We start from the raw sequence: 16274 nt of genomic DNA on the forward strand, positions 1-16274 counted from the left end.
AAAACGTCATAAAAACACCACTACAGTGATCCCTCGCTACTTCGCGTTTCGTTTATCGCGGCTTCACTACATCGTGGATTTTTACAAAAGAAAAAAAAAAATAAAAGTCAAAATAAAACTTCTAAATTGAGGAAACGTGTCAAACTTTTAGGACAATGTAGTATTGCTCCAAATGTTCGTTTACATTCCGTTTTTGCGTGTTAGCAAGATCGCGAATTAGCATCTTTCCGCTAACTCGTTAGCCTGCCCAGTACTTCTTGTTGGTGACCGTACTTCGCGGATTTCACTTATCGCGGGTGCTTTTTGGAACCAATTATCCGCGATAAACGAGGGATTACTGTATTAGCTATTTGTTACTTTGTATTTATTTCTAATAAAATAGGATATACAATACAATATACTATATTGTAAAATACAAATATAACTAGCTAATTTAGTTTTTTTTTACTTAGTTGACAACTTTAGTGAAATTATGGGAATATATCTTGATAGCATAAAAGTTGAGCCAGCTCTTGGTTTTATCCAAGAAGTTCAGTTGACTTTTATTCTGCCGATACAGTTTCGCTTCGTTGTAGTGTCTGCCTCAGTCAGCTCCATTTTGTCACGCCACACATCAGGGCTGGAAGGAAAGGTCATCCCCATTGAGGGATAAAGACTTCTGTGGGGTGACAACATAAAAACATGGCTCTGCTCTCATACCTGCTAATAAAAACAACGTCCAAGAATGAATTATAAAAGCACACAGAATTGCATCGACAATCTTTTTTTTTTGTGCACAGTTCATCAACACTATATTGATTTTTGAATGTGGACTTAACAGCGAGGCAGTGTCCTGCTCCCCTCTTGGCTTCTCCAGTTGCTGTCACTGCTTGGCACCATAACAAATGTGTCTTCAATTGCTCTGAAGTGAGCCTGTCTTTTTAAATTAATGCTTATGATAACACAGCATGAAAAATCCATTTGGAAAGGGGAACTAGAAGAGAAGAAATGAGAGGTGGCTCTGTGTGTGCGTGTCTCAGTGTGTTGGTTGGGGTGAGTGTGTGGAGAATGGATCTCCAGGATCTACCATTGCTCACTCTCCTTATTACAGTTGGGACCACTATACCATATAACGGACAAATTGTTCATTATGCTTCACAGGAGACACAAAAAATGTGCGGAATTACATTAAAGTTAATTGTTTAGTGTTGCTGTAAACCCAAAATATTAGGGTGTGACATCAAATTATGAATGTCAACTGCAATCAGAGATGACTGATTTAACATTTTTGTCTTCATGTCAGTTTTACATATTAAATGCATGTATTATTGTTTTTAATTTTGACTTTTTTTTTGTCTGTTCCACATTTCAGACTGCCATCTTTGTCAAGCAATCTCAAGTCAATTGTTAAAGCAGCATTGCAGATCCAAGGTCAGTAAAGATTTTACACCCACACGTGCTTTAAACACATTATTATAATCCTTGTTCTTACACTCGTTCGCCCAGTTTGCCAAATAAGATAACACTTTTGTAAAACTGACCCGTAAAACAAAACCAAATTAAACCTTGTATGTTTACCCAATTGTTCAGCCAACATAATTAAAGCAAATGAGTCATTTGAATTTTTTAAAGAAAATATTCAAACAGCTGCCATTTTGACACCAACATAATTGAAGCAAATGAGTCATTTTAATTTCTTTTTTTTATTTCATTTATTTTTTTAAATATTCAAACAGCTGCCATTATGATATACATGGAACAGCACAACATACAAACAGAACAGAGCTTACAATGATAAATGGAGCTTAGTTGGGGATCTTCTCTGCCTCTGGTGCTGCGGCACAACAAGCGACTAAACAATGCAACTCTAAAATCAGACTGGTCTGCACGCTATTAAAACCCCAATAAAAAACTTCCAAATTTGAGCTACAGTAGGGGCGTGAACGATGAACCGCACCACACTTTAGATATCATTATTTAAGAGTTATTACCGTTTATAACTAACAAAGCGGTGAATCCACAGAGATAAATCCAGGCTCATTATTCAGCGAGGAGTAGCTCACTCTGCTTATTTAAAAATGTGTATAAGATTTTACAAGGTGTGTATAAAAAAGAATTAACTAATTTCTAAACCATTAATAAAAACAATTTCACCAGGGTAGTGAAGGATAGTAAAAAATATAAAGGCTAAAAGGGACACCAAAAACACACATAGAGGCTTAAGGATGAACGCAAGGATGTAAAAAGAGAAAAGAATGGAGAGATAGAGCCAAGCTGCGTGACTTCTTGCGGGGGAGGGTGCTGCAGAAGGAACAGCCTTGCAGTGACTCAGCACGAAAATCTCTCTCTCTCTCTGTCTGTCTCTCTCTCTCTCTCTGTCTGTCTCTCTCTCTTTCTCTGAACAACAAAACCGAATTAAAAAAATATATAATGTACAGTATATACAAAATTGATTAATTAAGGTGACACTATTCTTGTTTATTATCAGCCAATGTACCATCAAAAAAAAAAAGATTAGCCAATTCTGTGGTTTTAAGATGTCCAAGGACAGAAATGGTTGTAAAGCGTTAATTGGGTTTGCTAAAATGAGGCTATTTAAAAACATTTTTGCAACATGGTGGACACTAAAATGCTAAGTAGAAAAATATTTTCGTTCTTTTTGCACTTTTTTAATTGTAATTTAAGATGCTGCTTTCACAATAAAAAAATCATACTAATAGAACATTAAATTATGTTGTTAGTTAAAAATCTAACAAATAGAAATAGTAGACTTTTGATTTTTTTACTTTGTTTTTCAATATCTTAAAATCATTTTTTTTAATACGTCTTAAATTATTTGTCCTTTAAATATGCGTTTTGTGTCTTGCTGTTAAATGTTTTGTTTTGTCCGTAAAAAAAAATATTATTATAGCATAGGACCTGCATTTTCGTGCCGAAACAGTTTGTCTTCATCCCTCCTGTCACAATCGTGCACGTCACCGTCCATTCACCTGCAGGCCAATTGTGTTGTTTCGTCTTCTCAAGCTGAAATGTAAGCCAATGAATTTGAAGAAAAACATGCGTGAAAAATAACTTTGAATAATCCAATAATTGCCGTATTGAAAGATTCAGAATGAGTGACGACGTCGATAAGTGTGCCAATGACGCTTTGGAGTGATGAGAGAAGGAACATTACCGTAATTTTCGGACTAGAAGCCGCACTGGACTATAAGCCCCACCAGCTAAAACTTGTGATTCCGGGTTCAAAATTTGCAAAAAAAGTCGTGGCTTATAGGCCGAAATTTACGGTACTCCAAATCGACCTGCAGCGCAATGCCTCAAATTCCTCCATTTGTCTCTCCTCTCCTCTCTTGTCCATTCTAATTTCCTCCTTTTCTGCTCATTTGCACACATTCCCATCTTTGCTTTCATTCCTACGTTTGGTTCACTCATAAACCTGTTGGCTGATTAGCAACTCACAAGTAACACCTCATGTAACAGCGAGGAGGAGCTAAAGAGAATTTGTAACGGTGCACTGGCCCAGAATCTAACATCCCTCCTGGCCAGCGCACATTACTGCTGACTGAACTCAAAATGTGCTTACTCTCCAGCTCCCATATGTGCACACAGGCGTGTTTAAAATTGTTCATAAACATGTGTCTGTTTGAATGTTTGAGCAGCTGAGATTTGCCTGCCGCATGACTAGAATAAAGCCTCTTCAGAATAAACACAAAGAAATTGAGTGAAGTTAATTTTATCGCTCAGAGGGGTACAGAAGAGTTGAATGCACTCAAATATAAAAATATACGAATGAATAGACTTGATAAAGAAACACCATAATGGAATCGGGATCGCTATTACTGGCGTTCAATGACGTTTAAAGCTTATAAAAAACCTTTCCGGCTTTTCTTCTCCATTTTTTTGTCGTTCTCCTCCCCACAACTTTTTTCTGACCTTGTCGTCTTTCATCTCCTCCATCATAGATCACACCCCAGGTTGTCCTCCAACTCCCCTTCCCCACTTCTCCTGTCCACCTCTTCCTCCTTTTTATCACCCAAGCTTTTTTCTTTCCATGATACATTTCATCAGATTGTACGTCCTCCATATATCACATCCCTTGCTTTTGGATGTGTGCGCACGCCGCGCCGCCATGTGCATGTAAATGCCTCACCTCCGCAAATCCAAAGCAAGAGCGACTCCCAATGCACCTGCCTGTTGCTATGGAAACTGGGGATCCTCTGTGCGTCACCTGTGCCCATGTTTGGGTCGGTTTCCGGCCGCCGTCTATCAAGCTCGCTACACAGTCACTTAATATCATCTCCTGACTATGCATAGTGAATTAATGAGCATTTCTATATGTCAACACTAAACCGCATGATTCGTTTTGCACACACAACATTTACATTAACATGAATCACCAGACTGACCTTATTCCAAATAAACCATATTTGTATGACATGATTACATGAGTTCATCGGGGGAATGTTATATTACACTTCATGTTACATAATATGCTGTATACTCGTTTCTGGACTTACGCCCATTTACAGAGCGCCATAACATCAATTTCTCTTCAAATATGGATGAGCACAACTTGCATTTGCTTCCTCAGTCACCTTGCCTTGGACATGTATCATAAATCTTGTTGCGAAACACGTTTAAACACAAATACAAAGGACGAAGGTCAAACTTCTTTTTGAGATTGTTAAGGGGTTTTATCACCCAACTAAATCACTCCTAGGTAAAAATGTAACTGTATTCATATTTGTCTTTTTGGGGATATTCTTTGACTTCTGATTTCAAATAATGTTTTTTCTATAAATCTGTACAGTATTTATATAAAATACTATTTTAAATAGAATATCACACAACTTTGTGTAACGATGAGTCAACACTAAGTAATTTGTGAGCCCCCACTTCAAAAAAAAAAAAATCAAAATGATTGTTTTTGAGAAGTGATAAACTGTGCATCTCTGTTCCAAGTACAACCTGGCTAAACATTGAACTGAACTTTCCTCATCAGGACATAAAATGCATGCTCTATTGGGTTAAAGTCTGGTTATTGACTTAGTCCAGTTTAAATTGATTTAATCATGTCAATTCCAATATTTTTGTTCACTTGAATACAGGATGACTTCACACAAAAGGTGCTCTGGTCTAGATGTAAATAGTACAGCATGACCATACGTCATATTCCTCTTTTGATCCAAAATCCAAATGCATACATTGGCGCTAAATGTATTCATGACAAACAAATTCTAAAACCCAGCATTTCTAAAAAAAAAAAAAATTGCAGACAGTTGTAATGTATCCAGCACAATATTTATTGCCTCTGTTTTTGGACGCAGGAATTGGTCTGCTCATCTGAGCCAAGAGCTAGCCGCCTGTGTTTACCACCCAACGTTATTGGTCTCGCTATGAAATTCAAATCGATATCCTCATAATAAAAGTCTCAGACCTGCAGCAAATTGGAATCTGTGGCACGGTGAGCTAAAGAAATCTATGAAGGTGCCATGGCTGCTCTAATGAATGATGAATCGCCGCAGCAAACAAACACACACAGGGGGATGCACATTTCGGAACGTCCCCCTGAAACTTTAAGATTCTGAAAGTGTTCATACATTTTTAATTCATAAATAATAAATCTTTTGCTGTGGGTGGGGGGGGAGAGGTTTAATATGATTGTTGATAGGTAGGATTATATGGCCCTGTATTTACTCATGTAGCAGTTGATGTGTTGTTCACATGAACAAATAAAGCCCTCGCTTTAATTAAATTCCTTTTCTTCCCCCTCTGGAAAATTACAGGGTAGCTGTAATTAACTTTTCATCAAGTGATTTGGTTGGCGTTTCCATTATGGTGCATTGGCGGGGACACTGATAACTGCGTGAGTTTACAAAATAGTGTGACGTTGCAGCAGCAGGACAGCAAGGAACTCACTTGTTTGCAAACTTGTTATTTAAGTCAGGCTTAAAAAAAAATACAGAGAAAAATGTAGGCAAATTTATAAAACATTTTTATCTTCTCATATGAAAATATTATTTCCAATACCCCGACTAGTAGCCTGGTTGCTGTGTGAGAGCTAACGGTATATAAAACCAATATAATGCAACAAAACATCAATATTGTAAACAGCATAAAACACACACACATATACACACGAGGTGTGTTCACAAGATCCAGTGAGCAGTTTTTGGATGGAATGCTGAGTAAGCGGCGCAGGGTGAGTGCTGGGAGACTGCAGTGCTTTTAGCAGCAACACACACTGATACTCAGAAGAGGGGGGAGGAGGGGGGGGGAGACGAGGGAGGAGAAGAAGATGCGGTTTCATTTTTAACACATGAGCGCCCACTCATCCAGATAAACATGACAGTCACGTCATCTTTTCGCCAAATGAGGCAGGCCTACATTTGGTGTTGACAGGGAAAAAAACAAGACACATCAGGATATATGGACAAGTAGACACACACACACACACACACTGCATGACTGTGTCAATCCAAGGCCACGCCCTGACAGACACACTGCGTCACGGCCAGCCACAGGGCCCAGTAGTCTCGCTCTGACCTGTGCGCTACAAAAGCCCTCACGCTCTCCACCCACCCACCTCTCCATCCCCACCATTTCCTCTGAGTCACCCTCCGATGCTTCATCATCGCCCCCCCCCCCCCATCCATCTCCTCCTCTCTGTTCACTCCTTGTCGTTTCTCACTCCCTAAATTTCCCTACCTGTCATCAATGATATTGTGAGGATGTATTTTTAAAAAGCCAAGGGCTTGTATCACAAAACCAAACAACCCCCCCCCCCCCCCCCACTCTAGATTTGATTATATAACTGCGTCCCCATGGACCTTGAGGACACTGCAATCTAATTTTATCTGGCGATAGTGATGATAGGAGTAGATCGAAAAAAGAAATATCCGATTATCTCTGATGCTTTCCGATAGGGACATGGGCGACTAAAATGTCCTCATAAAATGTATCAGTCGCACTCACACAATTCATTAAAAAGAATTGATGATCATTTCATATATTAGCATGCTAATTCAAAGTTTACTGTCAATATTATTATTAATATTATTATTCCTAATTATTATTGCTTGGTCATTTTTGCCTTTCTGTGCCAGAGAAACACCAGCAAACCCCTCCAAGTTTTTTAGCTGAATAACTGAATCGCAATTGCACGTTCGTCCAACAGCGCCATCCGTTGGTTGAAAAGGGGTACTGCTGCTCCTGTTCTGCCTTGCAAAGTTGGTGCAGTCATATGTGCTTCATTAAGTCAGATATAATTCAAATGCTTACAGAATATATGAATTGCGTTTTTTTTTTTTTGGCACTTAACCATGAATCGTTTTAGTCTGTCTAAATATATAATCCATCACATCAGGAAATGACAAAACGAAATGATTGTGTCCTGTTAGGCCGCAAAATAAATCATGTGGTTTATAGGGAATCATCAGTAAAGAATTGAGTCTCAAAAATAATAAAGCTTTTAGGCTTTTTTTCTGGTCCCTTAGAGAACTGACATGATGATTTGCTATAAAAATGTATCTTTATTTTCATTAAAAACAAATTCTGAAGGAAATATATTGCGCAACACACAGCTAGCCATGACCCAAGACGAAGAAAGAAAGGGAAACCACGGGTACAGAATGCGTTCCAAGACTGGCAGATGGAGAGTTATTTCTGTCACACAAACAGAAAACAGAAAATGATTTCAAACTTTGTCACTTCAGACATCAGGTTAGGGCAAGGGTGTCAAACTCGTTTTTTTCGCGGGCCACATTGTAGTCATAGCTTCTTTGGGAGGGCCATTATGACTGTCAATCCAAATAAATGTATGAGCACTTCATATGATAGACAGTAAAAGCTACAAAACAAACTGACAAATAACTCGTTTTCAAATCAGACGAGTCAAATATTTAAAAAAAAAGCTGTTATTAAAAGTGAAGACAATTTGCAATTCTAGTAATGACTAGGGGTGTAAATCGCGGGTTTTGTCACGATACGATATCATATCGATACAAAGAACCACGATACGATATTTGCCGATATCTTAAAGCCTGCTGTGATTCATTCACGATACATCACGATATAGTGCTCTGCGATCGATATAGAACAATATCCTGATTTATAACAATTCATACGCAAAATCAACAAGGTACTGCAAACTCTTTATTTCGGAAATTACAAGAGTACTGTAGTATACAAAGTGCTTATTTTAACACTGAACTTTATCAAATTCCTATATTTTTTCTCATATAAGTAAGTAAAGAAAAATGAATATTCTTTCTTTTTTTGTAATACCATTAACTTTAAAGTGCATTTCTGAACTATTTAATTACAATAATTTTAATTGTCCGTTGAGCCATCTTTTCTTTGGAATCCAAAGTGCTTCCAAACGAATGACTTGAAGCCCAAAGGGGAGCGAATTTCCTCGTCTTCTTGGGCACTAGCCATAGCACCAGCCCAGGAGCCGCGTAGTTGTCGGCTCCCCTTTCACGTGCCTGCTCTGCTCACAACACAACACGCCGCGCACTGCTCCCGGAAAGAGGAAGCAAGCAACAATGAACTGGATTTCAAAATAAAGTCGCGTCTAATGTCCGAGGTCAAAAACGGGCGATATAGATCGATGTTTACGTTTAGCATCGATGCCAACAAATCGTAGAGCATTATATCGATTAATCGATGTGTATCGATGAATCGTTACACCCCTAGTAATGACACGAATTTGATGCTCAATTTGTCTTCGCGGGCCACGTAAAATGATGTGGCGGGCCGTATCTGGCCCCCGGGCCTTGAGTTTGACACCTGTGGGTTAGGGGCTCAACAGTGTTACACGGGTACCTTTCTTTTGGGCTTTGTTTTGTCCTTTCCTTTTTTGGGCTTAGGCGCAGCTTCATACTGTTCTTTGACAAACGTATATACGTCACCGTCACCAAACGCCGTAGCTACGTCAAGACAGTGTTGTTCTAGAAGGGAACGAAAAACAACCTCTTATTTAATACTTTTTTGTTTTTTTTATCTAAATCTAAACAATTCTGAAATCCAACCCGACCTGAAAACACAATTTATAATTGTGATTTCTATTACAAGTGAGAGTCACACCTTGCTTGTTCTCCAATAAGATATCGGCACCAGCCGTAAAGAAGAACTCAACACAAGGGAGATGAAAGTTCTGGATAGCCACCATAAGGGGTGTGGTCCCAGTTATGGTCTGAGCGTTTATGTCGGCGCCGGCGTCAACCAGGAGTTTCAGTATTTCCACAATGCCAGATTGAGCAGCATGGTGAAGAGGCGTCCACAAGAACTGGTCACATATATCCACAGCCGCCCTGTTTGAAATACAACCATGATTTCATTGTAGGAAAAAAACAATATATATATATATATTAGGGTCTTCAATTATCGGTTATGAGTGATAGAGGATGAATGATCCTCACCTCTTTTTGATAAGGTACTGAGCCACCTCGTAGCTTCCGACTGAGCAGGCCACCATCAGCGGGGTCTTGTAATACGGATCTTGAATATCGACAGGAATCCTTTGACCGAAAGCCAGTTCCAAAGCCTCGATGTCACTATTCTTCACAAGGTAGTTGATATTGACGTATATCTTGTCAGGTTTCTCCGTGTACCATGAAGTGTCATCAAGTACGGGATGTTCCGGTGGAAGATTTTGGTCCAGTTGTCGGGTGTCTTCGGTATTGTAGGTCTCCATCATGTATTCTGGTGGGCCTCCATCTTCTCGCCGGAGCCTGAACTCCGGTGGGAGGGTACAAATAGGTATAGGGAGGACAAATTTTGGCTTCTTCTTCCCTTTACCTCGCTTCCTATCCTTTTTCTTCTTGGGGATATAGGAGAGGAGGAGGTACGGTTTCTTTATGTACTTGATACCTTTGATGAAGTCATTAATGCTTATTGTAGGACCTCTCCCGCCCCCATGTAATGTAATGATTAACTGGAGTTGCTCTTCGGTGACTGGAGCACCTAATGATGTTAAAACTAAGGCGAATTTTTCCGCGGGAACCTTCGCAGAACCTTCAAAGGCTTGCAGTAGTTCACGTTCATATTCGTTCGACCAGTCATGGAGGGTCAGAGCCCATAAGTCTGTCAGGACAGTCGCACCAGCGGCATCTTTGGCCTTCACTTTCTCAGCTTTCCTCAGCTCCCTGACAGCTGCTTTGTGACCAGCATCTTTGGCAATCTGTCGTGGAAGTAAACCGTTCAGGTTCTTTATTTTGCCGATGCAACCTGAACATAAAACATAGCAATATAGGTTTTTTTTGTATCATTATTGTGAAATACCTCAGACAATTAGTCTATTTTTTTTTTCTTGTCTTTATTTCGAACATACCGTATTTTCCGGACTATAAGGCGCACCGGACTATAAGGCGCACCTTCAATGAATGGCCCATTTTAAAACTTTGTCCTTATATAAGGCGCACCGGACGATAAGGCGCACCATTAATGCATCATGTCAGATTTTGAATCCAAATCAAATCATTCTCCATTTTATCTTTTTTATTTCAACTTCAGACGCAACAAATTACTTTGTAATCACAAAATAATGATCCATAGTCTTTTTGATTCACGATTCATAGTCTTCAGCGGGCCACTTAATGATTGATTTCATGACACAATGCTTCGGGCCAGTTTAAATTTAGGAATTTGGTCCATATATAAGGCGCACCAGACTATAAGGCGCACTGTCGGCTTTTGAAAAAAATGTAGGTTTTTAGGTGCGCCTTATAGTCCGGAAAATACGGTATTTAAAACATAAAAGGAGGAAGAAAAAAATAAATAAAATAAAATACAATAAATACTTACTACGAGTGCCATATTTAAGTCACAAAAAATAAACAAACAAACTGATTAATTATTGAATTCATTAATATCGGCATTGCAATATAGAACAAAAAAATGATCAAATGTGTGACGTGTGTCTCTATACCTCTCTGAAACAGGAACCTGCAGCAATTGACGTTGCCCGTTGCAGCGGCAAGGTGGAGGGCCGTGCACTCATCCACATTAATCACACCCATGTCTGCTGAGAATGCAGACAGCAGCACAATCACCTAGAAGACACACAACACCACACACAAACAAAAGACAGCTGATGATTTAAGTTAGAATCTTACTTATCATTTCATACAACAGTAGAAGTTCGACATTCACCTCAAAAAAGCCTCCCATGGCAGCATAGTGCACCGCTGTCATGCGTTTCAGGTCCAAGGCGTTGGGGTTTGCCCCCCTTTTTAGAATTTCCCTGACAAGCTCCAAGGATCCAGCTTTGGAAGCCTCCATCAATGCTGTCACGCCAGTTATCTAAGGATAGGAGACTATTAATGCAAGCACGCTAAATCTCCCTAAATCTATATTGCAGATTTTTAAGCAAGTTTGGAGTTAAGTCTTTCTTTCACTGTCGCATATTTGGTGGAGTTTTCACATGGCTCAATAAAAATTGGGAAATACTGGTTTTAAAGTTAATTTTTGCCGGAACATCTATGCTAATTTATTTGCCCCTCTATGCTGTTTTGCATTATGTTAGCATTAAGCTAGCATACTTTTTTGTTTAGACAAATGGCTTGGTTGAACAATTTGGTTTTAAAAAATACGCTTTTACCTTTTTTGTGTCAATTCTACGAGAAAACTTGTAAAAGTGACACAACAAGCATGTTTCATCTCTTATTTAAACATTTGATATGTTTTAGTGTGTTCTAAGAAGTTCAGCATGTCGGACGTGTATATTAAAACATGTTTTCTATATTGCAGATTTCAGCTATTGTTTGATTGTCTGGAACATATTCCCGAGCTAAACAAGAGAACATGGTGCCGTCAGCAATTAATGGTGAGTGCAAAAAAATTTTTGTTCTGAATCCCTCAACTCCATCTAAATACGAACCTCATCTGACGCGTTGGGGTTGGCCCCTTTCTCCAACATCATTTGACACATGTGAGCGCAGTCTTCGGCATGTTGACACATCAGCTGAAAAACGTGATTTCCCTGCGAGGACACATTGTTGACGTCTGCTTGATACTCGAGCACCGTCTGCAGGCAACGTGTGTGCCGCTTTGTTGGGTAGATGCAGTAGAACAGAACCCCTAAAGTAGAGGGCGAACAACAAACAGGTTCAGAAATGGACTTTTCAGCTTTGGTAGAGTGTCACTCCCAAATCATTCACTGCCATTGACAGCTATAGACGTCAATAATTCATTTGAACCGAGATGGCAGTGGATGAGTTAATGTTCAACTATTAAAGTTCCGCTATAAATGTTCATGTAGTCTCAGTGAAAACCGTACCGTATTTTCCGGACTATAAGGCGCACCGGACTATAAGGCGCACCTTCAATGAATGGCCCATTTTAAAACCTTGTCCTTATATAAGGCGCAGCATTAATGCATCATGTCAGATTTTTAATCCAAATCAAATCATTCTCCATTTGATCTTTTTTATTTCGACTTCAGACGCAACAAATTACTTGATAATCACAAAATAATGATCCATAGTCTTTTTGATTCATGATTCATAGTCCTCAGCGGGCCACTTATGATTGATTTCATGACACAATGCTTCGGGCCAGTTTAAATTTAGGAATTTGGTCCATATATAAGGCGCACGGACTATAAGGCGCACTGTCGGCTTTTGAGAAAATGTTAGGTTTTTAGGTGCGCCTTATAGTCCGGAAAATACGGTAGTCTCAGTGAAAACTGTAATACAATGCAGACAAATAGAGGACTCAAGCATTCATCTTGGAGGAGAACAGGCATAGCGATCAGGTTACTCTATGAGGTTGATCTGTAATTACATCTACCCATACACTTTCTCTGGATTTAATTCTGTTGTTCATCAGACACTTCAATGAAGTGCAATTTTCAGTCGTCATTAATAACACCAATGCTCTTTTGATTCATCAGTGTGACAGATTATAAATGGTCCCAAAGACGAGCTTTAGGCTCTCTTACTGAAACCGTCTGGGTTGCCGCAGCCTCATCAATATCTAAAGAGACTCGGCATGCATTTTGATGAGCTGGACGACCGGGAAGGCCCTTCAAATTAACCTATTGATCTCACAAGATGGAAAATGCATCCATTTAGGAAACTGATCCTTTGTGATCAACCTCGAATTTAAACGCGGTGGCGTAACCCCAAGGTAATCTATTAAGTTTTGGTGTTAAAGACGAGCATTACAGGTATTCAAAATGTATACCACTTCCAAAGAAAAATAATTTAAATCAACGAACTCATTGGAAGATCATTTTTATTAGTTTAAAAAACACGTTTTGACTCTCCGGTCTGCATAGCAAAAAAAGTAAGGCTTCTACACACCACCTCCCTTCTATTATTCCAACACAACCGTTTCCATTACAAAGTCGAAAATAATCTGTCATTTGTTAAATTTGCCATATTAATACTCGGGTTGTGCATAAACTGAACAGGTACTTTTGAATGGACAGTCACCCATGCTAACATGCATTGACATTGATTGGAAAGTCGCCCCTGCCAACATGGCCACCAAATAGGCATGTACTTAGCTAGCTCTCGGCTACTCTAGCGTAGCTTACTCGCCAATTGCAACCAATTGTGGAATCAACAGACTTTGAAAGGTACTGTACAAATAAGCGTTTTGAGTGGACTGGACAATTTTATATTTTTCAAATCTGGAGTCCATTTGTTGAGGTCCGTTACATTGAAATAGTACAATTTGTGTACATGACTCACCTTGGCCTTCATCATCTTGGAGGCTCATATCAGCATCGTGGTCTGCCAACATTTTCACGATGCCATCATTGCCCAGCTGCGTTGCTAACATGACCGGCGTGTGGCCCTTCTTATTCTGGATGTCAGGGTGCGCTCTCAGGGAGAGAAGAAACCTGGTTAGATCTGAGGAAATATAGATTTGTCATGTGACATTTTGCAATGAACTATGGATTTCGTTCAGATTGCTCCAAAGTCAGCTGAGATGAAAAGAAAGCGTTACAGAATAACCCAAAGGTGTTAAAAGTGGTATCGTGAAATGCCAAGGTTGTAATGTGACAGAGCAAGAAATCATCACCTTGATTGTTCGATGAGACCGCCATGTGAAGCGCCCCTGTTCCATTCTGTGGCTCTGTGAGATTAATGAGGTTCTCCACCCCAAGGCTGACCATCTCCTCAATTTGTGCCTCATCATTTTCATAGATGTATTGCAACAAGCGGTAGATCTGCAGCACCTGCAGGCGGTTGTCTACCTCACTTCCAGTCATGCTTGCGTTGAACACAAACAACCAGAAATGACAAGAGCCTCAAAACCTGTTGACCAGATACAGAAAAATAATTTGTTATTATCAAGCCATAATAATCAAGATAAGGAAAAACATTGTGATGCATTGTGGGGGTTTTAGGTTGCACTACTACTACTACTACTACTACTACTACTACTACTACTACTACTATGTTGCCTCTAATAAGTCTGTCTTGGTACTACAACAGAAATCTGGTTTGGTGCAAAAGAATCGTGACTCGTACGTCGAGAAATATCGAAGTGATTCTCAAAGATTGGGTACCAATACCGCTATTGGTACCAGGCGCCCTCTGGTGGTAAACAAAAGAATGAACTGCTCAATTTGCGTAGTTCTAGTCGCTTCAATTTTTACTTTATATCTTGTACAGTATATTTTAAGTACACCGCAGTCATATTTAACTTTTTACTTAGGTACAAATTGTATTATAGTCATCCAAAATTATTTTTTAGGATTCAAATTTCTCCTTTATTTTTGACTAATGCTAACTAAGCTACTGTATTTTAATGTTGGCCATTGTGGTTAGTATTTTTAGTTTTGATTTATTAGGTGTAAAAAAAAAAAAGGTTTGGAACTACTGAATTATTATTATGTGCTGATAATGTACTCAAAATAAATTTTTAGGAATGCAAATATGATCAGGTCATATAAAAAAAAAAAGCATTACACACGTCTAATGCACATAGTATAACTCAACTTTGACCTGCTGAAGTGGCAGTGATCAACTTGTTTAGAGGTGAAAGGGTCATTTAATCTTTTTTTGCTCCATATTGAGTGTATTTCATTGTTGCGGTATGAGGATCATTTCGAATGGTGGAATTTAGACTGGAAATATTTACTGGCCGAATTTCTGCACAACTGTTGTAAGGAGAAATCGAGTCCGTGATACATTAGAAGGTGACGTCACTTCATAAAACTCTATAACACAACTTTACTCCGCCGTAAATAACAGCGTGACGTCACCAACACGAGGCGAAGAAAATCCAGAGCAGCAGTCTTGTCATTTTAAAATCTAGCGTCAATACTAATCAACGACTGAATGGGGCACATGCATCTTTTCAAATGGAACACATTAACGAATAAAACAAAACAAATATTGACGTGCAATTTTAATAAGAAGAACAGGTAAGCCTCAATCACGACTGCACTCACCAGCACTATGACCGCGCGAGTCCACACGACATAACCGACCACTCTCGGACATTCCCTTAAAATCCTTAAGAACATATTGTATATCAACCACTGAGCTTTCTTTATGTTTCAAACCGCCGTCTCTTTGTTTTCACGGGTGGAGAGGCGTAACTTGGCTCCATGGCAACGAAACGCGGCAAATCCAACAGTGCAATGTGGGACGTACTTTTGGGAGGTTGGGCAAAAGGCCATATTAAGTTGCAAAAGTGCACACACCCTGAGAAGCACTTGTGTAAAAAAAAAAAAAAAAAAAGACAATCGTAAAATTAAAAATGGATTCAACTCTATAATAAAAGAATCTGCACGCTAAAAACCTTCTATTAACATATGTATTGTTTGGTTCTAAAAGTTTCAACATAGTGCTTGTAGAGAAATACCCCTTCTCATGATGTGTCTCACCTTACATGGTCAAGCAATTTAGGTAGGATTACAGGTTGGTCGCAATGTGATCACTTTACCCGCTCAAGATGTGACTTGTTTCCACTACAATGCCGGCTAGAGACGGATCTGTCATTTATTATTAAAAGAGTTAAGTACTCCTTTACCCCAATACAATACATTGTCCCGAAAGACCTCTGTGTAATAAGTGCAGTATGTTCATTTGATTCACAATGGAGCAGACAAACCTGTACTTCTGTTTTTGACCACAGGGTGTCACTGTTGTGTGGAGAAAGACACGCCACATTGTAACCCCGCTGATACGACTCCTAGGTAGGATAGGACAGACTGAAAGTCACTATTGAATTCATTTTAACTTACTTTTGAGCCCCTTCGAGGTTATAAATATAGAAAATGAAGTAGCTTGAGAAGTTTGATGACATACAGTAATCCCTCATTTCTCGCG

At 39.2% G+C, this 16274-nt stretch overlaps 1 protein-coding gene and 1 long non-coding RNA gene across 2 annotated transcripts in view; one reads left to right on the forward strand and one right to left on the reverse strand.

Moving 5' to 3' along the window:
* The window catches only part of LOC119117601, a 63011-nt gene that overhangs the window by 14662 nt on the left and 32075 nt on the right, over positions 1–16274 (forward strand). Inside the window, exons 2-3 of the long non-coding RNA XR_005096560.1 lie at positions 1352–1410; positions 11731–11806. This is a non-coding gene — a long non-coding RNA (uncharacterized LOC119117601). The remainder of the gene's footprint in view (positions 1–1351; positions 1411–11730; positions 11807–16274) is intronic.
* ankef1a (ankyrin repeat and EF-hand domain containing 1a) lies at positions 7493–15628 on the reverse strand. The gene is made up of 10 exons (XM_037243903.1): positions 15392–15628; positions 14014–14249; positions 13680–13841; positions 11861–12060; positions 11134–11283; positions 10910–11033; positions 9402–10209; positions 9067–9293; positions 8806–8930; positions 7493–7644 (listed from the first exon to the last, which is right to left on the reverse strand). Exons 2-10 carry the CDS (start codon positions 14201–14203, stop codon positions 7639–7641), a joined length of 1992 nt encoding a protein of 663 aa, XP_037099798.1. The 5' UTR covers positions 14204–14249; positions 15392–15628; the 3' UTR covers positions 7493–7638.

The sequence above is a fragment of the Syngnathus acus genome, chromosome 24 (genome assembly GCF_901709675.1).
Source record: "Syngnathus acus chromosome 24, fSynAcu1.2, whole genome shotgun sequence".
Taxonomy (NCBI): Eukaryota; Metazoa; Chordata; class Actinopteri; order Syngnathiformes; family Syngnathidae; genus Syngnathus; species Syngnathus acus.